The 23,623-nt window shown below is 35.4% G+C and overlaps 4 protein-coding genes across 7 annotated transcripts; 1 reads left to right on the top strand and 3 right to left on the bottom strand.

Moving 5' to 3' along the window:
* Window positions 1–323: 323 nt before the first annotated feature.
* LOC141675015 (F-box protein CPR1-like) lies at window positions 324–2,557 on the bottom strand. 2 transcript variants are annotated; one of them, XM_074481725.1, is made up of 2 exons: window positions 2,370–2,557; window positions 324–1,640 (listed from the first exon to the last, which is right to left on the bottom strand). In XM_074481725.1, exon 2 carries the CDS (start codon window positions 1,579–1,581, stop codon window positions 469–471), a length of 1,113 nt encoding a protein of 370 aa, XP_074337826.1. In that variant the 5' UTR covers window positions 1,582–1,640; window positions 2,370–2,557; the 3' UTR covers window positions 324–468. The 2 variants fall into 2 exon arrangements, with proteins under 2 accessions (XP_074337826.1, XP_074337831.1); XM_074481730.1 differs by having other exon boundaries at window positions 324–1,226.
* A 747-nt stretch (window positions 2,558–3,304) lies between these two features.
* On the bottom strand, window positions 3,305–7,897 carry LOC141675007 (uncharacterized). The gene is made up of 5 exons (XM_074481714.1): window positions 7,762–7,897; window positions 5,092–5,300; window positions 4,535–4,774; window positions 4,268–4,419; window positions 3,305–3,686 (listed from the first exon to the last, which is right to left on the bottom strand). Exons 1-5 carry the CDS (start codon window positions 7,813–7,815, stop codon window positions 3,502–3,504), a joined length of 840 nt encoding a protein of 279 aa, XP_074337815.1. The 5' UTR covers window positions 7,816–7,897; the 3' UTR covers window positions 3,305–3,501.
* Window positions 7,898–8,757: 860 nt separating this feature from the next.
* On the bottom strand, window positions 8,758–10,713 carry LOC141674997 (uncharacterized). The gene is made up of 2 exons (XM_074481706.1): window positions 10,506–10,713; window positions 8,758–10,394 (listed from the first exon to the last, which is right to left on the bottom strand). Exon 2 carries the CDS (start codon window positions 10,340–10,342, stop codon window positions 9,047–9,049), a length of 1,296 nt encoding a protein of 431 aa, XP_074337807.1. The 5' UTR covers window positions 10,343–10,394; window positions 10,506–10,713; the 3' UTR covers window positions 8,758–9,046.
* A 2,450-nt stretch (window positions 10,714–13,163) lies between these two features.
* On the top strand, window positions 13,164–23,563 carry LOC141674982 (uncharacterized). 3 transcript variants are annotated; one of them, XM_074481690.1, is made up of 7 exons: window positions 13,165–13,810; window positions 13,896–14,042; window positions 18,828–19,064; window positions 20,162–20,275; window positions 22,030–22,212; window positions 22,665–22,885; window positions 23,123–23,563. In XM_074481690.1, the coding sequence occupies exons 1-7, from the start codon at window positions 13,229–13,231 to the stop codon at window positions 23,448–23,450; spliced, it is 1,812 nt and encodes a 603-aa protein (XP_074337791.1). In that variant the 5' UTR covers window positions 13,165–13,228; the 3' UTR covers window positions 23,451–23,563. The 3 variants fall into 3 exon arrangements, with proteins under 3 accessions (XP_074337800.1, XP_074337791.1, XP_074337796.1); XM_074481699.1 differs by lacking the exon at window positions 18,828–19,064 and having other exon boundaries at window positions 13,164–13,810; XM_074481695.1 differs by lacking the exon at window positions 20,162–20,275.
* Window positions 23,564–23,623: the final 60 nt, after the last annotated feature.

The following is a 23,623-nucleotide window of genomic DNA, read 5'->3' as shown; positions in this document are numbered from 1 at the left end:
TCGTTAATCAAAATTGTGGTCACAACAACATCCAAACTGGTTTACTTTAAATTTGCTGCTTTATCTGGACTTTAGAATCTACTTTTAAAAAAAGTATCAATTTGTTGCAAATCTCGAAAGCCAAGTGTACAGCGGCTAATGCTTCTTCCCACAAACTGTAGCTCTGAATCCGGTCAGGAGAGGAGATGGTATTGTATCAGCTTGTCTGTATCCCAGCAGGCAGCAGCCCTCTATTCTGTCAGTATTCCTCACATTCAGGAGGCTCTGATAATTTGTGCGTGGCAGCACAAATTATCCTGGTTGAGCGTAGAGTCCAGGGAAGATGAGAAAATCAATTCTTATATGACATACAGTACTTCTTTGTATACATAATATCTGGAGATTGAGGGTGTTGGATTAAAATGTTTTCCAACTTCTCTTAACAACATACATACTAGATCGTTGTCCGGTTACATCATGTGGAGTAACTTATGACAAATCAGGATTGAGCCTCACAAGACTTTCTATGAAGAAAACGGCATTATATGAATTCTGACTGTCACCAACAGCAATTTTTCTATACGAGTTCTCACTAATATTATACATCACCAAGTCCCTTCCATCTGTAAGTGTAATGACCTCCCTTTTTCTTGATATGCAAATCGGGATAGCATAGCTCGATGCTATGGGCTTTATCAAAGAAATAACTTCACTCCAACAAGCCTTTCCATTGTAGTCTATCATTCGTATCTTAACATCAGTTTCTTCATAAGAACACACACAAAGGCGACCTCCCAAAACACCAAGTCGACTCTGGACTATGCTCAAATTTCTTTTAGCTGGCAAACATATCTCCCGGACTTTCTCATTTGCCAAATCAAAGCAAAGGATCGTTAGACTTGGATAGGCAGCATAAGCTTCATCCAGGGTTGTAGATATTTGCTTCAACCAGTGCAAAGACCCTGAGAAATGTACTGCCTGCTTTTGTATATAGCATTGCAGAGTACCAATGTCTCCAATTCTTCGCCAAGTATTTGATATACCTGTGAACACCTCAAATTTGATAGGAGAGTCAATATAAACAAGCCCGTGATCATCATCCTTAAATCTAGAAGCAGCTGCTCTAACCAGCTTGTAGTCATCAATGGATGAATCATAACCGCCCATCCCATAAAAGACACCCCCATGGAACGGATTTCCTGGTCTTGGCAAAATCTTGAAATCATTAGTTGAAGGATTCCACAGCCCTAATCCATCCATGTCAAGAATTAGACATATCAAGCCATTGCAATAACCATAAATTTTGGTTGAGTACATGAATTCATCAAAAAAAGGAGTTTCAGGGAATAGCTTCTCTACTGATCCACAATCAGTATCAGGCGATAAGATTTGCATAGTGTATTCAGCAAACTGTTGCTTTGAATGTGGAAGAAACAGTATACGGCGTTTAAGATGCGTGTTAACCAAAGAACAAAACGACTTGTTAACACACCTTAACTGTAGCAAGCATTTCACAGGAATGAACAACAATATTTCTTTAAGTATTTCTTTTGGAAGATTCTGCAGCGACAAGGATGCATAACGTACATTCTTTGCATCCATTCTTGCTGGGATGTGATGCTTTCAAGTCTCAAGTTCTAACCAATATTTCAGCTTTTTTTCTAGGCACAAAATCAATTCGTAATTAGATATTACATGCATTATGTAAGGGTAAAAATTACTAAATACAATAATTCTTCAAAGAGGTGCCCTCAATAAAACATACACGAAAATTTGGCACCAATTACCAAATTAGCTTCTCATGTCCAAAATCAGTATATTTTTGTAATTATGCGCAGTTTTGCATTTAGGATATGAGCAGTCTATTCTGGATAGGTTTATCTAAATTTTTATATCATAGGACATTCTAAGGATACATACGACAAGATCCTTACTTTACCTTCGGTCCTGACTCGATCCACGTCATAAATCTCATTGAAATTGTGAGACTCGCAATTGATAAAAACAAGAATCTGGGGAAATTGAATTGAGGACACAGTTGTAAAGCTAGATTCTACTGTGAGCTTCTTGCAATAAAGCCAAGCATCACTAGCTCATCGATCATGAAATTGATTCGATCAATAACTCTTCGAATAATTATGCTCAACCTTAGGTATGACAAGGACTAAGGACAATCCATGCTAAAATTTAAACATTAACTAAGAACAAATATAGCACAAAGGATTAATAAGCAGATTGAAATAGCAAGTAAAAAAAGGAAGAAGTTTATAAAGACCAAATACTCGTAGATTCGACTCTCGTATCCAACATATCGGAGATGATGAGATCCATACATGATACACTTTAACATGTTAATGTAAGAATTGTATGAAAGAGGAAGGTAGACTCACCGGGCACGAGAGAGCAGGTGATGATCATCCTCATAATATGGTTTCTTTGTTGTGCGTGTTGACTACTTTCCAAGTCTTTGTGTAGTGTTCTTCTCCTTTGTCTTCTTCCGATTAGTTTCAGAGAATAAATAAATTTCTTTTTTTTATAAATAGCCTTGACAAGAAAGTAAAATTTTCCACAAGTGTTCCTACTCCTCACTTTACTTTTTCTTATTCTTAAAAATCATTTTAGCCGTCAAAAAAGAGTATGTTAATAAAGAAAGTGTGAACTCTGGTGGCACAGGACTGTTACTCTGAATAAGAGTCTGCAAAGTCAAGAATGTTGTGGCTACATCAGGTTTATCATTGTCACTAGGGGAGCACGGGTCGGATCGGGACGGGTTTTGAATAAAACCGAAACCGAAACCGAAATCGCATACCTTCAGTTTCGGATTCGGTTTTGGTTTTCTGCTCAGCCCTATTTGTCACCGAACTCATCAAGTAGTTTCTGCAAACCTATACATTTACTCAGCATCAGCATCCTTTACCATAATAAAATGCTGATTGCTGAGTAAGATGATATTATAATGCACAGCTAACCCAGCTATTTCTGTTGAATGGTATCCAGATTTTGGGCAGAGAATCTCAACTTCTGCAATGCATCGAGAATATTTTGTGTTCGCAGTCAAAGAAACTTTTGATGGAAGCATAGTATCATCAGGATATGCATGGAGCCAAATTAATGGAGCCTCTGTGCAACCTGCTTGCAAATGCTACGTATGATTCCGATGTAAAGATGGAGGCGGCATGGGCAATATTTAACGGAATCTATGGTAATATAAATCGAGAGATAGACGACTACTCGAGATACGATGGACAGATAAAGAAATAACGAAAAATATGAACAAACTCAAGTATTAACAAATTTTCGTGACAAAAAAAAAGTACAACTGATATTTTCTGATGGCTACTCTCGCATAAGGAGTTTTTATAAACTAAAATGCAAGTATACTTTGATGCATCCAAACCATGTGCTATAACATTTTGTAATATTTTTGATAGTTAGAAACACTCCAATATGAAAGAAGTGTACACCCTTTTACTTTCTCTGTCTGGAAGGTTTCCAATAGCTGGTGTTACATATATTGGCAGTCTAATCAATGTTATGAAACCCAGGAAGAAGTGAAGTAATAAAGCCAAAAACAATCATTTGAACCTCCTTTACAATGCCCCACCAGCGATTTCCGTTATTGCCCATGCCAGGTTCTTGCTCATTCATAACTGCCTGCTGTCCATTGTGCTCGGCATGATTCTCATTCTCAGCTCCAGGTTGATTACCTGGCATAGACAGACATATTCAAATAAGAGTGTGTAATTAGTGCGAAAAGAGCATGTCTGTATTTATCTTTGATTTAACAGTTTGGATTTAGTCGTAGTAACCAATAGCCTCTGTAAGAATCAACCTCCTCTATGGGAGCTTAACAAAGGGCTAAGGCTGAGAGATCACACTTTCTTGTTTGCAGAATTTTCTTAAAATAGTCCCACGCCTAATAGTTCACGGGTATTAGGCTCTGGTCTGTTGGGTTCGTATATAGGGTATAAGCAAGGTCTATTAGGTAGAAAAGGTTTAATGTCCCTTCCTTTTAAAATAATTGTAATTATCTTTTGTAACAAAAGGATTATTACAGTATTATCTTTCCTTAAAAGTTAAAAGAACCAAAGAATTTTTTATCTTCAAAAAACAAAAATAAACCTATCTTCACACTAAAAAATCACTGTACTGTTTTTTTTAGTAAAATACTGAAAGACAGAAATATTATACACTGGGTTAATATTGAACACGCAGGAATCTCAAATAGGTTTTAATCAGGATTGGTCAGGATTGGTCCTAGTCATGCTTTTTAGATACCGAGACATACCTGCCCAAGCAGCATCCCCATTCCCTTGTCTATCAAAAGGAGGAATATTATCAGGCCTAACAGCTTGCCTTGGTGGTTGGGGAGGTGCAGCTGCTCTCTGCATACCTTGTGATAGCCATCGAACCAATGGTGCAAGAGCTCCAGTTTGGTACCTGCAGGCAACCAGAGTCAAGTGAGTCATACTTGACGTTATCACACTGCTTCTGTGTGTGTGTGAGAGAGAGAGGGATGGAGGGAAGGGGTTTGTTTCTGGGATAAACAACTTACAGATATATTAGTGCAGCAAAAAACACGAGAAGGAAAAGCCTCTGTTTTGATCCATCTTGGTTGAATAGAAAGATTACGGCTGCCAGCTTTAAGATAAGAAACAAGTCAATCTGAAACGCAATCTGAAATCTTCTTACTACAACCTGTCTTTGTTGTCCGGGTTGTTGCTGCTGTTGGTCTTGTTGTCTTACTTGGCTTTGCTCCCCACCCATTTGTCCAGCCTCAGAAGTTGGTTCACCGCTGGAACACACATGCAGGAAAATACAATATTTTTTAAAAATTAGACCTCTCATCAAAGTGAAAAGTCCCATTGCTCATTTACTTATGGGAGGCCCACTGGCCTAGATACACTGTCAATTAATTTATCATCATCATATCTCCATCATCTAATTTCAAAATGTTGAATATTACTAAATACCAACCTCGTCCTGATATTAAAAAAATACAATGATATGTTATTTATAGAGCTACTTAACCACTAATTTTAATCATAGAGTTCCATCACCTTTTGACAAATTCAATGCATACAAGTATATACGAAATCGAGAATGTCTTACGTCGGTACATTGTATGTAAAGGGAATAAGGGTGGTAGGTGGAAACGCCGACATGGGACCCATAAAAGGATATGTAGGAACAGCATAAAGGCCTCCCCTACGGTTCACTTGATCTTGACCCTGCTGCAGAGGAGGAATAAGTACTGGATACATAACCGGGAACATCTGCATACTTCCATTCGGTGCAGGGGAGCTGCCTAAAGGAGGCATCTGAGACAATAAAGTAAATATACATTATTAACACTTAGATTAGCTGACACAATGACATGGATATCTGAAGGAGATCCTGATAACCAAAGTACAGATGACTTGGATTGCACACAAATACAAAAGTAAGGCAAGGGAAGGCTTATATGTACTCCGTCATAGGTGAATTCTAGCTTTTAACTTTAACAACTCGTAGACATCTTTTTTAAAAGGTCTGAAGAAGGTGAATGAAAAAAGATTTATAAAATTGTTTCCTAGTCATTTACATTCTAATTGTGTAGCCAAGACTATATTAACTAGGATTCATATTTGCCTATTTGGTGTTAAGGATAGTTATCAACACAATCTGGTTGATCCCAATTTAAATTTGTCCTTCCATATAAGAAAATTTGAGTCATTTCTATTTTTTCAGAGCATATGTTTACTGCTCCGAGCAGTGGCGGAGGGAGTATAGGGCTGGTGGGGTCACAGGACCCCACTAGATTTTATAGATTTTAAATACATTTATATATACGGCATTTCTAATGGGTGTCCAAAACCACACAATAAGCACTAAATTTTATGAGTTTGATACATTTTTATAGGTAGAATTGTTGTAAATGCAGGGGTCCATCAATATTTATGATTAGAGGACCAATCAAAATACACCCAACTCATGAGAGTTGGCGTTTATTGTGTGCTCTTGAGTATACATTAGAAAAACAGTTATATATAATGTCCATACATAAAATATTTAGCTGGTTGACTTTGTTAAACTTAAAAGGGATTTTTGTTTAATCTTTACAATTGAAAAACCTGAGTCTATGAATACAAGAACAAAAAAACATACAAAGGAGATTGAGAGATATTTGGACAACATTCATCATCCACCTTTAAACTTTTGACCCGCGCGATTCGTTCACGCGATTCGTTCATATCTTTTAACAAACAAAAATTATTCCAATTTCCTATACCTTTAATAAGAACATGAGAAATACTACTACGAATTGTAAAATATGTGAAGTTTACTATTTTTTATTATAAACTATTATCTATTAGTATTAATATTTTAAGAAAATATTTTGGCCCCCACTACGATGTACTGCAAGCTCCGCCACTGGCTCCGAGCCTTATTTCACATGTTCCTGGGAAAACACGTCATATTACCTCTTTTAGTTTTTTCACATAACTATATCTATATATAGTGAGAGTAAGAGCAATTAGACATATTGAATAAAATGCTAGACAGCTATACGCTAGCATCCGTGTAACCTAGAAAATAGGCTGAATTAGTCATCTATACCGAGCCGCACATATCTCGTAGGCCGCACATATCTCGTAGTTGTACTCGAGCTTTTATCATCCTAATCGGACCAGCTTTTACTTTCCCACCGGATGCTTTTCCACTAAAAACTAAAACACTAAATTAATTGCTTGGGATTCTTTTGAATTTGTTTTTCCATTTCCCCACTAGTCGAGGAGGCTATGCTAAAAAATTTGCATTTGGCGACAAAAAACAATTAATTCGTATTAACAAAAAAGAAACTTGCTACATAAAGAAAGCTTTGTCCTTCTATCTTCCCTAAACCTTATAAAAGCTTAATAGACCACTCACTAACTCCCAATCTCATAATAAAGATCGCATAGATGTCGAGTTTTTGATATATTCGTAACTGATATATATACATTAGATACTACCATTCAAATCTTACATTTGAAACAATTTGATGCTCCCGCTAGCCTAGCAAGAAACAAACCACTGAACTTAAATTCTGATATTCAGACCCTAAAAAATAAAATGCTTCAGGATCAGATAACCAAACACCCAACTCAAAATCCTAAATTCCGATCCTCAAAAACCAAATGCTCCAAAAAACAAAAACCCAACTCAAATTCTAATATTCAGATCCCAAGATACTAACTGCGAAACACGTTACACCCAACTTTATTTCTATATTACCATCCTAACAAAACCAACTGCGTCAAGAAACAAAAACCCAACCCAATTTCCGATATTAAGATCCTAAAATATCAACTGAATCAAGAAACAAAACACTCAACTTACATTCCAACATTCCCATCCTAAAAAAACCAACTGCTTCAAGAAACGACAACCCAACTCAATTCCAATATTAAAATCCTAAGAAAACCTACTTGTTCACAAACTGAAACAACAAACTTAATTCCGATATCCCAATCCTATTACTAAAATCAAGAAACCAAAAAAACCCAACCAACCTAGATTCAAGAATTCAGATCAAACAACTAGTTATATCATCATAAACCCAGTTCACTAGATAGAAATTAAAAAACTTTACTTAGATATATCATCACAAAACATATAATTACACAATTTTCTAAATCAATCTTTAAAATTTGTGTGCAAGTAGAATATAAAAACCTAAACTTGATCTATAGAAACAAGACATACATACAAATATATAATGAGAATTAAAGAAAAAAAAAGAGGTATGAAAATAACAACCTGGGTATGCTCATGCTCATCACCAACAGCCTCTTCAATCCCTGTTTTCATCATTTTCTTTCCTCTAGGTTGAATGAATGTGTGCGCGTCTGTGTTTTTATTTATTCAATGTCGTCGATACTTTGTTCTTTATTTTATTTTATTTTACTTTTTGAGTTTTCAACTTTTACTCATTTTTCTTCATCCTTAATCCCAAGTTTTAAATTAAAAATTAATGGAAGAAGTCGTAGATAAGTTAAGTAATTTTACTTTATCTCGTAAATTTGATCCCTAATTTTTAAAAATAATCCTAAATTTGACACTTTTACTTCAAAATTTTCAAAACAATACTTAAATAATATATTTTTTTATAAAATCATCAAGTTTAGTAATTTTTAAAATTTTAAGCATCTTTATTTTAATGCGTATAGTGAATTTTCTTTCATTTGTCTCAGATTTCCAAAATTAAAATTTATCACAAGTTTAAAAAGCTATCAATAATCTAGAAAGTAAAAAATATATCAAAATTAATTTTTTTCAAAACTGAATATTTCTGGAAATTTATAAAAATATTTGAGAACAATTAATGAAACATACCCCTTGAATTAGTGAAGAAGCATCTAAACTGAACTTTAGTGATCTATCATCAGTAAATTTTGTATTCATTTTACTTTTTTTTCTAGGTGATAATTTTCCAGCAATTTTTTGGAACCTAAAAGGAAAAACTGAATAATGTCATCATATTTATACAAGAAAAAATATATTGAATATCATATAAAAAGCTTTGAATTTTAACAAATCTTTTTTGACCATAAAATCTGAATTTACAACTCCAAATTTTAATATGATTCTTGCAACATATAGACCTTTTTCTTCCAAAATCAAAACATTGTGTCAAAAGAGTCAGAAACCAGAGCATTTGATATTCATCCTGTCAATATGATTCCATGAACTTCAGAACTAAAAAAGTGAAGCTGCATTTTTTGCAAACGTGCACGACAGGCGACAGCAATGATATATTCAACAAAGATGGGGTGGGGGAGTTTTTATTAAGCAGTAGTTACATCGAAAATTTGAAGCTCCATTGTGCCAATTATTCGATAAATTATAGAATCAATACTGAAATAACTGTAATGGACAGAATTCTGAAGTTTTTGAAGCAAAAGAATATGTTCTTGATTTAAATAAAGTAGAGAGTAATAATCTTCGATGAATCCTTGACCTTTCCACCAGCGTTCGTCATCATATTCAGGAGTGCTCCTCCAAATTTACTGCAGGAGGTAACTGCCGAGTTTAACTGATATTATCAGTCGATGATAAATTGATCATCCTGATGATCTCCTTCAACTCTTGTGTCATCATGCACTATGTCATTCACATGGTGCAAGTTCTGCATCATTTGAGAAAGATAATGATTGCTAGCGCTAGTATGATCAGAAATACCAGCTGAATGACCACTCCACTGTGAAACCATGCCAAGCAATTGGCCAGTAAGGTTTTGCTGTTCATGAAGGATCCTAGTCTGAATCTGACTCATCTCAGCTCGGTGCTGATTTAGTGTCTCATCAATCTTCTTCTTCCACTCTGATCTTTTCCTATTAAATCTCTCATCCAACTCATTCTCGTACATCAATTGTTCTTCTCTTCTTCTCCTAACTCTTTCTTCACTCTCCTTCTCCGTCGATTCCCATTCACTGATTCTTTGTCTCCGCACCTTCTCCATATTATTAACCCTCTCTTCTCTATCGTTTTCCCTCTGTTCCCATTGCCTCTCACGCAGCTGCTCGTTTTCAGCTCGCAAATGTTCTCTTCGCTGTCTCTCGCGCTCTCTCTCCACCTCCCGCTGCTCAAAACGAGTTTCCGATTCTCGTAATTGTCCCAACTGATTTGCAAGAAACCCCCAGGCCCTTTTATCTAATCCCTTCAGCACCTTCCGCTTCTTCCGCGTATCCGACCCCATTGGCTCAATATCTTGATATATAAACCCATTATCCCCATCTTCCTTCAAAAGCCCACTACTACCACCATTAAAATTCTCCTCCCCTTCTTCCCCATCATACTCAAATTCCAAACCCATAACCCCATTCCCATCCATACCGCCACCAAAATCACCATCTTCACCCTGACCCAAATCCCCAAACTGAACCGCATCAATCCCGTGACTACTCCCATCAAACCCTTCACCATTTTCATTATTCCCAACAACCATCAGTTCATTCCCTCCAAAAACAATCCCCACATCCCCAAAAACCTCCTTATACCTCAAAAAATTCGACCAATGTGTCAACCCCTCAACCCAATCAAACTCCTCACCACCCGAATCACCAACCGATTCCGACTTCTTAATCTTCTGCTTAACTAATGAATACTGATGCCTCATATTCTGCACTTTAGTACACACATCCTTCCAAGTCCATTGCCAAGGATACGAAATCGGGTCACGAATATGATGAATAGAATTCACATACAAAGAAATGGGTTTAAATTTTTTCTCCCTAGTTTTCATCTTAGCTAAAGTTCCATCACATACCATCTCTTCATACTTGTCTATCAAAGTTCTCTCCTCTGCCTCACTCCATTTTTTTCTCCTCGAAGGAGGCATCAATAAATAACAACTAAAGATACAAACTTTACATACATTCAACAACTCAAAACTACAAATAACAATTACAATCAAGAACCCAAATCAATTTCTACAAGAAAAATGTCAATTCTATACATACATATACATATAAATAAAAAATCAAGATTCACTTAGTACTGACCTTGAGATCACGAAATTTTTCAAGAAATCTTGATGGGTTGTTGTGGATTGGCAAAATTGGAACTGGGTTTGCTCCAATTTTAGGTCTTGATTAAAAAGATTAGATTTTTATTTTATCTGTTCATTTTTTTCTGGAAGAGAATGAAAAACAATTGGGTTTTTGCTAGGGGAGTTAACAGGCATTAATCGATTTGTACGTGGGTAAGGATGGGTGATCAATTTCAAGTCTTAAAGGACCAAGAAAGTCGGGCCATTTGGCTGCACTAGATTCGAGGTATTTTTTTAATGATATACACTATATTATTATAGGTGATTGTAATCGTATATTTTATGACACAAAAAATTTGGATTAATTATCAAATAGCTCACTTACTCCGTTGAAATGTATCAAGTGAGTCACTTATTATAAAACGAACGCAAATGAGTCACTCATTTAAAATTTTGTATAAAAAAGATCACTTTATCGTTAGTCGAAATTCTTAAAAGTATTATATATTGAGTTTCACACATTTTTTATAAATAATATTACATCTAACTTAAAGATTATGAGTTCTAATATTTTGAATAATATTTTTAGATTTTTAAAAATTTATCTACTATTTATTTTTATTTAAATCAAATAAAACAATCAAAACATTAAAAATAAATAGTTGATAAAATTTAAAAAATCTAAAAATATTATCTAAAATAGTAGAACTCGGAAACTTTCATTTGGATGTAATATCATTCATAAAAAATGTGCGAAACTTAATATATAATACTTTTAAGAATTTCGACTAACGATAGAACGATATTTTTGATATAAATTTTCAAATGAGTGACTCATTTGAGTCCGTTTTATAATCAGTGACTCACTTAATATATTTGGACGCAGTAAATGACCTATTTCATAATTAACCCTAAAAATTTTAGGATTTTTTACAATATTTAAAAATCAAAGTAATTCATTTTCATTTACACTGGCACAAGTTTAGATTTGTATAGACTATAGATACAGTCGCGCAAATTTTTTTCATTTCAATATTTCATTATTTTTGTGAAAATTTTTGGGCAATCACTTACTCAAAAATTGTCTCCGCGAAGATTCGATGTTATTTGAAACTTGTTTACCTTGAGAAAATGCTGCAATTTTTGTAGAAATTATGAAATGACACAAATGAATACATTGTTCTCAAATGGTGCAACAAATATTTACGTAACTACGTGATCTATTTTTGTTCTGAAATGATATGACAGCACATATGTAAATTGATGATTTATTTTAATTTATAGTTTTTACCTGAATATAGCAGAGCATGCTAATTTGGAAATATTGATTCTGTAATATGAAATAACAGTTACTTATTTCGGATCCTGCTATTAAACAAGATTCCCCCATCATCAAAGTTCATCAATGCATCTTTAAATAGCAAAAATGGAAAACACGGATGCGGCTTTGTATTTGTAGTAGATCAAAATTGATTTGGGAGCAAGACAGATTTCCATGATGTGAAAAATATTGAACACGTTCTGGTTGTGCTGGATTGAAGACCATCCAGGTCCTGACACTCGTTTGTACTAGTCAATTCCTCCACAAATAGCTTTGTGTGTGGAAGAAACACTATTTGTACTGATTGGATATCATACATTGGAGTGATTGAGGTGTCCTATTCTTCATGTGAAAGCAATGAAGGTATGTAATATTTTTTTGTTCTAAATTTAATGTTGTCCACCTCTGTCAAATCTACTGAAATATATGTTATTTGCTATGTAAAGAAGAAATGCTTGATGAAAAACAAATAGTTGATGGACAACAAATACTTGATGAAGCACCATGGTATTTCATTGTTAGCTAAATGTCATGGAACAGTAAGTTAAGTTTTCTCATTTATATCTATTTAGATTTATCAATTTATTTTATATTTTCGTATATTGGGACATGTTTAAGATATGTTTACTTTAACCGGGGGAAGAACAAACACAATATTGATGTAGTGCCCTATCCACTAATATCCGAATCTTATTGGGAACATATTTTATTTTAGTTTTGGCTGGTTTGTTTACCTTATTCTGATATATAGTGATATATTATGGTGACATATAAATGGTATTTCGTTTTTGTTTTAATTTATTCAAAATTAAACTTTTCAAAATTTTGTTTATAAAGGAAACAATTATACTATCATAGTCATTCTTTTTAATTTATAACGTGTGTAATTTAATATTCATCATATTTTCATGTTTCTCGTAACGAAATAATAAAATTTGAAAATGAAGTATTAATATCATATTTATACCATCTAATATGTCATGTGCCATAATTTATACAAGTTATCGATATTTTGACAGAAAAATTAAAATAAATATATTTACACACAATTGTCCTAGTGTCGAGTTCTTTAAATACTTTAATGATGTGCCAATTAAGTATATTCGTAGAACTGCGAATGTTGTAACTTATATGCTAGTGAGAGCTCCTCATTACACGTCATATTTTATGGAATAATTTGATATAATTCCTGATATCATTTCCAATGCATTACTTATTGATAAATTCAATAAAAGTAAGCACACTTTTATTTTTTTAAAAATACCTTTACTAGATTTTCTCACAAAAATTGGGGATTTTGTTTTGGACGCACATTAAACACAAAAAGCATTTGGTTTGAAACAGGGGTTCTAGTTCTTGTTGTAGCCTTAAACCCCCCCATCATCACAATTCACACCCAAAGTAACATAACAAAGATGAATACCATTACTACTACTAGTACTACTACTACAAATTTATTACCATATGCCTCTTATTCACTACAATCTCCCCTTCTCAAAAAAATTAACCATCTTTTTCTCTCTACACTCATCACTAGTTCTCACCATCACTCCCCCAAAATCACCACCACAAATCTTGCAAACCCATCAAACCACGCTCGCTATCGCAATCGTAATGAAAGTGTTCTTGTTTCAGCTTCCGGGTCACCGGAACCTCAACCGGAAAAACAACAAGGGGTTTTAGCGTCTGCTATTGAGGCTGTTTCGGAAATTGTAAGGGAGTGTAGTGGGGGTAGGCTTTCGAGTGAGGAATGTTATCGAATTGCGGAGAAGGCTCCTAATTACGTGGAAATGTTGGTGGGTTCTGTTAGTGAATTGGGGGTTGATCAAGATTCTTGTTTTTTTAAAGATAGGGTTTTTGAAATGGGGGTTGAGAAAGGGGATAAGGGCATTGTTCCTTTTTTGGAGAGTTCTTTCGGGTTGTCGCTTCCGTCTGCTATGCATCTTTCCAGATTGTGCTTGTCTTCCAATCAGACTCTTTCAAAATTAGTTGTCAAAGTAAAGTTTTGATCTTTTGTAAATACTGTTAGTAGTACTGTTTGTCTTGTCTTGTTGTTGTTGTAGCTAATGTTTGGTGTTATAGGTGAATTACTTGAAGGAAACGTTGTTTTCTGATGATGGTAACGAGGACCGTGGTGATATTGGGAAAGTTGCTCGTAGGATGATGATGCGGTTATCGATATCTGTTGATGATGATGGTCTTCAACAAACCTTGGCCTTCTTTGAAAAGGTTTCTACTTATCCTGTATTCATACTACTTTTACGACTTCAAAAGAGTGACTTATGATAAGAAATAAAGGAGCCTACCTCCCCTTTGCAGTCTTTCCTATTGTTACGTACTATTTTGAACTGTCCTCTGCTCCTTCTATGTTTCTTAGAAACAATTTGTGTTGGTAGTCAAGTATTAGAAGAAAAGAAAGGGATTTCAAGTTTTAAGAGTATAACTATATAAAAATGAGGGGCTTCTACTATTAAGACATATTCTCTTAGGTCTCATGTTGTTGAATTCGAGTAAGCATTTCAATTGCGGGGAGAAGGGGAACATATAAAGTTATGTATATGGTGATTTCTTAGGCCAGAGCTTTAGCAATGTCCACTATTGCCCTCCAGCCGTAGTACATATTACCTATGGCGCTCCTTGGTGACTCGTAGCTCTAGATTTTCCTTAACTTTTCTTTTCTCGCCATTGTTCATCTCCTATCATGTTTAAGGCTTATAGCTCGGTTTCTCATTAGATTGTTCAAATAAATATTCTGTTATTGAATCATTGATAGATACTCTCCACTTAGAGAACTTATGGCAGTACTGTATTTCCCACCAATGATAATCCCTATTACAAGTGTGCATGACTACATTAATTCTTTGTATATCATGTTTCCCAACGTAGCTTATCTATTTACAAAGCATTAACTATAAGAATTGTGATGATGTGAATGTAGAAGATCACAAATAAAGGACATTTGTTTTAATTTTCTGAGAGAAATTTAAGTTTGTGTGAAAGTTGTATTGTCCTGTTCCATGCTTTCATGTGAGTAGCTAAAACCTCAAAATTTTGTATTGCGTTCTCATTTACATGTCCTCTAGGCTTTCTTTTATAATGTACGGTGCTCAACCGGGTCATGTCATGCCAAATAATTAGTATATACACCATGCAAGTCAATACAGAAAGAGTAAAATATAATATTCCTCTAAATCTACACAAGTGTATTTTTTTTTTGTAATCAGAGAATGCTTAGGTCCTGAATTTTGCTTTCCGTTCAATCTCCGAAGCTGGGGTATGCGGTGTGATCTCAGTGGAGAGCAGATACTGTTTGGTATCAAACCCTGATGTCATGTTAAGGTGGTTGAGATTATCATCAGGGGTGGAAATGTAAAGCTCGACCGACTATGACCACGATTTACAGAGTTGTCACCTTAGATAGACACGTAATTGATATTATTGACCCAAGTATGTGGACCAAAACGATCCTTTTGTTGACACGTTTCTGAAGATGAACACTGTGCTAAGTCTGGAGCTAAAACACACACTAGATAATTACTTTAGACTAAGAATAGAAGAGGAAAACACATAAATGTATTACGGATATAAGATGTAATCGAATTAGTAGCTAATTTTAATACAACCAGGAGCTTTCGAGAGGCTTTGGACTTTACTCAGACAAACACATACACTGACTTCTATTTCAATACCTCAGCTAAACCCCTCCTCCCCCTTTTTTATTGTCCTGCTCTTGTTAAGTTACCCTTCTGCCCTCCTACCTCACAATTACTTTTCCACCCTTGAATAATTTATTTATTATTTTTCTTTCTTCGTGAATATTTCCATTTCACATACTGAGGGTCTTCATTCCTTGCAATACCCGCCTCCCAAAGAGGCACCTTGTCCTCAAGGTGAAACTCCGGAAACCGTCGTTTAAGCGCAGTGGAATCCTCCCAGGTAGTTTCAAATGCCTCCATACCTTTCCACTTGACCAGCACTTCCATTTTTTCCTTATCTTTCTTGCGCACTCCAAGTATGCTCTCTGGTTCCGCCAGAAGCACTAAGTCGGCCGAAATACTAGAGGGAATATTTGGAGATGTTGGTACGTCTCCTATAGCCTGCTTCAACTGCGACACATGGAAAACAGGGTGAAGTTTGGATGATTCTGGTAAATTTAGCCGGTAAGCTACCTTACCCACCCGCTGCATTATTTCAAATGGACCATAAAATCGTGCTGATAATTTTTCCCATGCACGCTTTGCTAACGACTGTTGGCGATATGGTTGTAATTTTAAAGGATGAAGAAAACTACTCCAATCCTGGCATTACCTAATTTCGAATGGCCATTTGTTTTAGTAACAGATGCGTCAGGCTTTAATTTGGGAGCAGTACTGTCACAACATGGTCATCCTATAGCGTTTTATAGTACAACTTTGGGACCAAGGGATCGTTTGAAATCAATTTATGAGAAGGAATTAATGGCGATTGTGTTATTTGTGATGAAGTGGAGGCATTATTTGTTAGGCAGAAAATTCACCATCAAGACGGATCAGCAAAGCTTGAGGTTCTTGTTGGAACAACGAGAGATTGGAGCTGAATATCAAAAGTGGGTCAGCAAGTTAATGGGGTTTACATTGAGATCCAATACCAACCAGGACCATCGAATACGGTGGCTGATGCTTTGTCTCGACAAGCTGCAACACCAATAGAATTGGGCAGTAAATGTCAACCCATGGGGCAGAGTGGGAACCGATTCTACAGCAGATTCAAAATGACCCTTACATTGTTCGATTGCGGCAGGAACTCGATTCTACAGAATATTCAAAATGACCCTTACATTGTTCGATTGCGGCAGGAAATTATGCAGCGGGTAGTCCGTCAAAAGGTTTTGAATTAGCTCAAGGAATTGTAAAGTACAACAGGCGTTTAGTTTTGACAAAAGGGTGTAAATTCATCAATACAATTCTACAAGAGTATCACAATTCAGCTGTTGGAGGTCATACAGGAGAGTTGAAGACATATCAACGGGTGGCTAGGGAGTGGTTTTGGCCTGGAATGCGGAAGGAAATAGCTGAATATGTTCATGGGTGTTTAGTTTGCCATCAATATAAGACTTCTACCTTGAAATCAGCCGGCCTCTTACAACCTTTACCGGTACCGAATAAGGTTTGGGATGAGATATCACTTGATTTCATTGAAGGATTACCGAGATCAATGGGGTTTGATGCTATATTGGTAGTGGCGGACCGTTTTACCAAGTACGCACATTTCTTGCATTTAAAACATCCTTTTAATGCTCAATCAGTTGCAGCACTGTTTGTTCGTGAAATCGTGTGACTCCACGGTCTTCCATCTATCATAGTCTCTGATCGAGACAAGATCTTCTTGAGTATGTTTTGGAAAGAAATCTTTCGGCTACAAGGTACGCAACTGCACAGGAGCACAGCCTTTCACCCCCAGTCCGATGGACAAACAGAGGTAGTTAACAAGGTGTTAGAGACGTGTTTAAGTTGTTTTGTGAATGGGCAACCTCGTCAGTGGGCATCATGGCTATCTTGGGCAGAGGACAGTTATAATACTACTGTCCATTCAGCCACACCTTACTGACCATTGAAGGCTGTGTATGGAAGGGACCCCTTTCCACTAGTGAAGGGAGCAGCTAATAATACAGAAGTAAGTAGTATTGAAGAGCAATTGTTTGAGATAGATGCGATGCTGGATGAATAGAGGTTCAATCTATTAAGGGCTCAGAATCGAATTAGTAGCTAATTTTAATACAACCAGGAGCTTTTGAGAGGCTCTGGACTCTCCTCAGATAAACACATACACTGATTTCTATTTCGATACCTCAGCTAAACCCCTCCTCCCCCTTTTCTATTGTCCTGCTCTTGTTAAGTTACCCTTCTGCCCTCCTACCCTCACAATTACTTTTCCACCCTTGAATAATTTATTTATCATTTTTCTTTCTTTGTGAATATTTCCATTTCACGTACCGAGGGTCTTCATTCCGTGCACACTGCCACCCCCATTTTTCTTTTTTTATGGAGGTCCTGATCTTCAATTCAAGCTCAGGAGTGGTGAGCTCAATGTGCAAACTTTATTCACCTCTTCTTTTTCAAAATTTTATATACTGTAAACCTATCAAATCATAAAACCAATACTTTGAATCAAATTTACCCTATTTAATTACAATCAATTGAGGATATAACCTAGCATAAAAATACTAAAACTAGAGAATTCATAGCAACATCACAGTTATTTTCACACTTTTAACCGGAGTTGTAATTCTATTGAGGGGATAATGCAATCAACTTTAGAATAAAATGAAAAATGAAATAATAGTCCTACTGGTATGTTGAATCAGTTGCTAAATCGACTATGATTATGTTCAGAGTAATAATCTGGAGCGAAGATAACATATAAAATGTCTTGTAATTTATGCTTGCAATTTTTTTTTACTCAAGAGTAATCAATACTACTAAATGATTTTAAGTTATCTAAAGTCACAAGCAAACTCATCCATGTAGCGTACACTTTCCATATGGTTTTGATCACCAAGACCTCGTTTGTTTCGTCAACTGTATTACACATGAAATTTGAACTTCCTACACTAAGCACAAAATACCTTGGTGTCTTAGGTGTTTCCTTCATTACTCTGCATAGTTAATTTTGGTAAAGTTATTGATGTTTTAATATTAGATAGCTATGTAACTTGTGGTCACGGTGACCATGGGGGAACTAGGTAACTAAGTTCCCATTTTCTGTAATAACTACAGAAGTCTTGGAACTTGGAATTCCCTTGTCTAATTTGAAATTCAATGAACCATAGACATTAATGCGTTTTTCATGCAAGGAGTCTCTAGCACATAGTTCGGTTACATTAAATCAAATGAGGCCTAAATAATCTACTTTTAATGGTATCAAGTTACCAATTCCCCCCCAAAAAAATATTTCTATTATTTGGCATTTTCACTTGCTCTAATTGCATTGGTTTTTCTTCTTTCCTGCTCTTGTAAACATTGACTTGTGATGCAGACACAAGCAAGACGGGGAGGTCTAAATTTGTTGGATGATAAAGATTCATCTTTTACCCGGCTCATCCAATCATTTCCACGTATTCTTTTGTTATCACTGGAAACTCGTTTGAAGCCAATGGTTGAATTCTTAAAAGACGTCGGTGTCCCTAAAAGAAACATAAGAAATGTTGTTCTCTTGTACCCACCTATAATATTTCACGATGTTGAAAAGGACATTAAACCTGCTTTTGTCAAGGTATGTTTGTTATTGTTTTCGAGCATCGGTGTTGATGTGGTCCTTTCTGATTTAACATTTCTTAAGCATCCGGTGGCTAATTTCCATTCAGTTTCCCTTCTATATTAGTTTCTTGCTTATAAGTCTTATGCTGGAGTGTCTAATGCAGTAAATAGCAACCATACACTTCAGCAGCTAATAGCAACCATATAAAATTACATACTGTTTTATGTGCAGTTCAGTTTCGTTTCTTTAGTAGAAATGATACTCTGCTAAATGATGTGCTACATGTTAATAAGAATTAAATGTTTATGCACTTGATATCTGCAGATACATTTTAGTTATGGGCAATTGGGCATTGTGGCTCATGTTTACCTAAATAATTTTCTATGTCTTGAGGACACATATTGCAACCAATTTCGTGATTTACATGAAAATATTCTGGGAGCACTGAGATTGATAATTCATGCTAAAACTGGACAATTATCCGTTGTTCTGTATAATCAAGATTAACGGAAGGTGCAAGTGACTTGTTTTAGGAGCAGTGTAATTAAGGCACTAGGCGTGCTTGTCTCAGTTTGTTTTCTGAATTTTAAATATGGCTTATGATATTAGTATTTGCCATTGAGGTATTATAGATGTCATTATGTATACCTTGTTACCGGAGCAGAGAGCAGGGACATGTAGTCATTGTCCTCCTTAACTAACCCTTCCATCATCTCTGCTAGGAATATTACAAACAGCCTTCCGTTGATGCCAGTGGCAGCGGGCTACAGTCTTGAGCAGACTGAAACAGTGGCCTATAGAGATGCAATAGGTTTTGTCTGTATTTCTGAGTCTGAAACCTATCTCCTTAAGAGGACTCTGGGTCATCACATCCATCTCAAGAACTACTACAGCCACTTCTGCTCCCAAGTTTTTTGTCAGCCATTTTCCTCTTGACATCCTAAAGCTTTGTCGATATCATCCTCAACATTTTTGCCATTTGAAAACTTAAATTCTACTCTTTTCATCTTCCGTCAATTAATTATATGATTTTAAGTCGGCTGTTTGCGTTCTTTATGCCTGCTTTGAATGTGTTGCATATGATTAAACATCTTTACTCATACTTCTTTCAGGTAAAAGCAGAAAACAAAGATTTGAGTAGGCTATTGATCAAATATCCTTGGATTCTTTCTTCAAGCATCCAGAAGAACTATACGGAAATCCATTCTTTCTTTGATACGAAAATGGTATTAAAAAATTGCATCTTTTTTTCGAGCGAGTATGAATCATCTAGCTCTTATCTTAAACTTGAACTTTCTATTGTTATAATTTTTAAGGGTATATTATGCTTTTGCGGAAAAGGATGCTTCCAGAACAATAAAAGACAATAAAAGTTTGATGATGCACTATACACATTTGCGCCTTATGATACTAGAAAGGTGTATGATCCCTTATAAATGTCATTATCTATTCTTAGGTTATAAATTTATGAACCATAAAGAGCTGTCTTTTGTGGATAAAAATATCTTCTTACAATGCCATAAACTTCTGTATTTACCACAATGAAGAAAAATGATTAGGGATTGACTACAATTTTAGATCTATTAATCAATTCTATCATTGACAGGTTTGTGTAAGATTGATCTAATTCTATTTTCCATTATCCAATATCCAATTTTTTTCCTGACTATCAGATTTTAAGGGGGCATTCTAAGATCTGCATAATTTTCTTGATGCCCTGAACTTTACATTCATTTGTTGGTGAGAACCTTTTCTTCTCTGAAGGAAGAGGTTGGGGGGAGTAATTTTAGGTCATAATGAGCTTAAAATTAGTGAAGCTTCATTGAAGCTAAAAAATTGCTAAAAAAGTGTGAAAATATGTTTCAGACAAAAGCGTGAAGCACTAAAAAATCGGGCTTCATTGAAGCTTGACAAAAAAATAGGGTTGTGTTACTGGATCAGTCGAGGCCCAACAATTTTAGCCCAAAACGCATGTAAAACTTTAAAAGCCCAACATAAGTATTGCAGCAGTTTTTAAAATAAAAAAGACCATAATCGAAGATCATTTAGCACAAGTCAGAAAAAAGAGTAAATCGGACGAAGATAATTTTCATTTCTTTGCTGATAATGATATATTAGGTTAGATTAGGTCGGGGAGCATTCGCAAAAGCTTCAGGTGCTGGAGAGCTTCGGTACTCCCAAGTCACAGTCAAAATCAGCCTTAGAAACCTAAACAATTAAAATCAACCGTATGTTTCAAGTTACGTGTTCTGGTAAATTTTGATTGGGACAACTTAAACACTTGAAGATGATTGGGATGAAGAGTTTCAAGATGAAGATGATAAATAAAATCCGGGACCATAGAGATGATGCATAAACTTTAAATTTTGATTCTTGATATTAAAAGTTAGGGTTGCTTTTGCTGAGAAGTCTAAGTTAATATATTATGAAGTATAAAATATGTTATATTTGCTTTAGAAGTGTGATTTAATATATTATGAAGTATAAAATATGTTATAAACCCAAGTCATTTTATGTTTAATTGTAAGTAAAATATATTAGAACTATTTTTTAGCATGCGCCTCACTTCAAAGAAGCGTGTCCTTCGCGCCTAGGCTCTAGGGAGGGTTTGCGCTTAATGCTTTTGATAACACCGGTCTCTTAATGTGGAACCTTTTTTTCTGTTACAATACATATCCCTGTATATATGTGACTATATACACAGGAAAATGGAAAATACATATAGACTTAGGCCTGCATATGTGTGTGATTGAGCAAGTGTAGGTGTGCACCTATATAAACGTATTGCCACCATCTTAAAAATGTTAAATCATAAGTACCAAAAGGAATATATTTACTGCGTCAAGTAATTTTGAAATACATATTTCATACTCTAGTCTAGTGTAGTAATAGGATGTTATTGATTTGCCTAAGCTTCGTACTTATGCTGTTCTTTTTAATTCAAATTAATTGTATACATATGTATATTGTGTGTTTGTAGGTACCAAAATCTAGTGTGGACCTTGCAATTAAAAGTTGGCCACACCTTTTGGGTTGCTCCGTCGATAAGTTGAAGGTGATGGTAAAGCAGTTTGCTGAACTGGGTATCAGTAACAAAAAGTTGGGTCAAGTCCTCGCTAAAAGTCCTCAACTACTTCTGCAGAAACCTCAGGAATTTCAACAGGTTCCTCACTCTATTATTACTAAAGATGTCATAGTAAATAGTACTAATTATAATTATTGCCAATGTTCTCATTTTTCTTTTTGTTCTCTTTTTGTTTGTTCTTTGTATTGTTGTTTTCAGTCTCGGTCTTGCTTATTTTTCTTGTTTCTGTTCTTGGATTGGACCTCGGGCTTGGTCATATTAGTTTTTTCTGCCTCTCATTGATTTATGGTTCTTGGTCTTGTTTTATTTTAGTTAGGTAACAGTTGTTTATGGTCTTGGTTCAGTTCTAAGTCTTGTTTTTCGTGTTTTTGTTTCTTGCTTTTGGCTGTGGCATTGTTCATTCTCCTTTACACCTGGTTCTTGTTTTGGTCTTGCGTATTAATCTTTTTTCTTGATCTTCTTGGTCGAAGTCTGGGTCCTGGACATGGTCTTGTTCACTTGCTTTAAAAATTAGTTCTAATGTTTTTCAGGTGGTAAATTTTTTGAAAGAAGAATCAGGACTTGATGAGGAAACTGTTGGTAGGCTACTTGGACGATGTCCTGAAATCTTTGCCACCGATGTTGACAAAGTTCTCAGGAAGAAGATTGAATTCCTGAACAGTATGGGTATTTCTGGGGTTTGTCTTCCACATGTCATCAAAAAATATCCGGAGCTATTTGTATGTGATGTTGGCAAAGCCTTGCATCCTCGGTATACATCTCAAGTTCACTTATATCTACTAATTTAGAACTCCACTTCATGAAATATCCCATCCAAAATGCTGTATCATATTATTATCTAGTAATTCAGCACAAACAAAGTACACATTGTGGTTGCCATAGGCTAAAATCATTCCATTTAAGGACAATTGAGTTGCTCCGTTGAACTGCCTGAAGTTGCAATAGATGCCTGTTATCATTGTAAGAATAATTCCTGTTATTGTTGCAGGATGATGTACTTGATGGAAATTGGGCTGTCAAGAAATGATGTTGCATCAATGGTGAGTAGATTCTCCCCACTTCTTGGCTACAGCATCAAAGAGGTTTTGAGGCCCAAGTCGGAATTTCTAGTGAACACAATGAGAAAACCTTTGAGCGAGATTGTTAAATATCCAAGGTATTACAGCTACTCGATGGAAAAGAAAATAGAACCCAGATATTGGGAATTAAGGAGTAGAAATGTGGAATGTAGCCTGAAAGATATGTTGAGCAAAAATGATGAGGAATTTGCGGCTGATTTTATGAGTGTTGAAAAAAATCCTGATCATGTAAGATAAATATGACGATCCTGATCTGTAGCTAACAATGTCCAATATGGTTTCCTCTGAAATGTGAATGAAATGGGCTGGGCTTGTGAAGCTGGCACCTTGTTTCATTTTCTAAACTAAAATTTCTGTGTGATTTATAAATTATGGTATTATTTAGGACAACTAGCTCTAACAGCAAACAA

Source organism: Apium graveolens, chromosome 1 (genome assembly GCF_009905375.1).
Source record: "Apium graveolens cultivar Ventura chromosome 1, ASM990537v1, whole genome shotgun sequence".
NCBI classification, from domain to species: Eukaryota; Viridiplantae; Streptophyta; class Magnoliopsida; order Apiales; family Apiaceae; genus Apium; species Apium graveolens.
The sequence above is the reverse complement of the archived record's forward strand: the minus strand, read 5'-3'. Positions and strand labels throughout refer to the sequence as shown.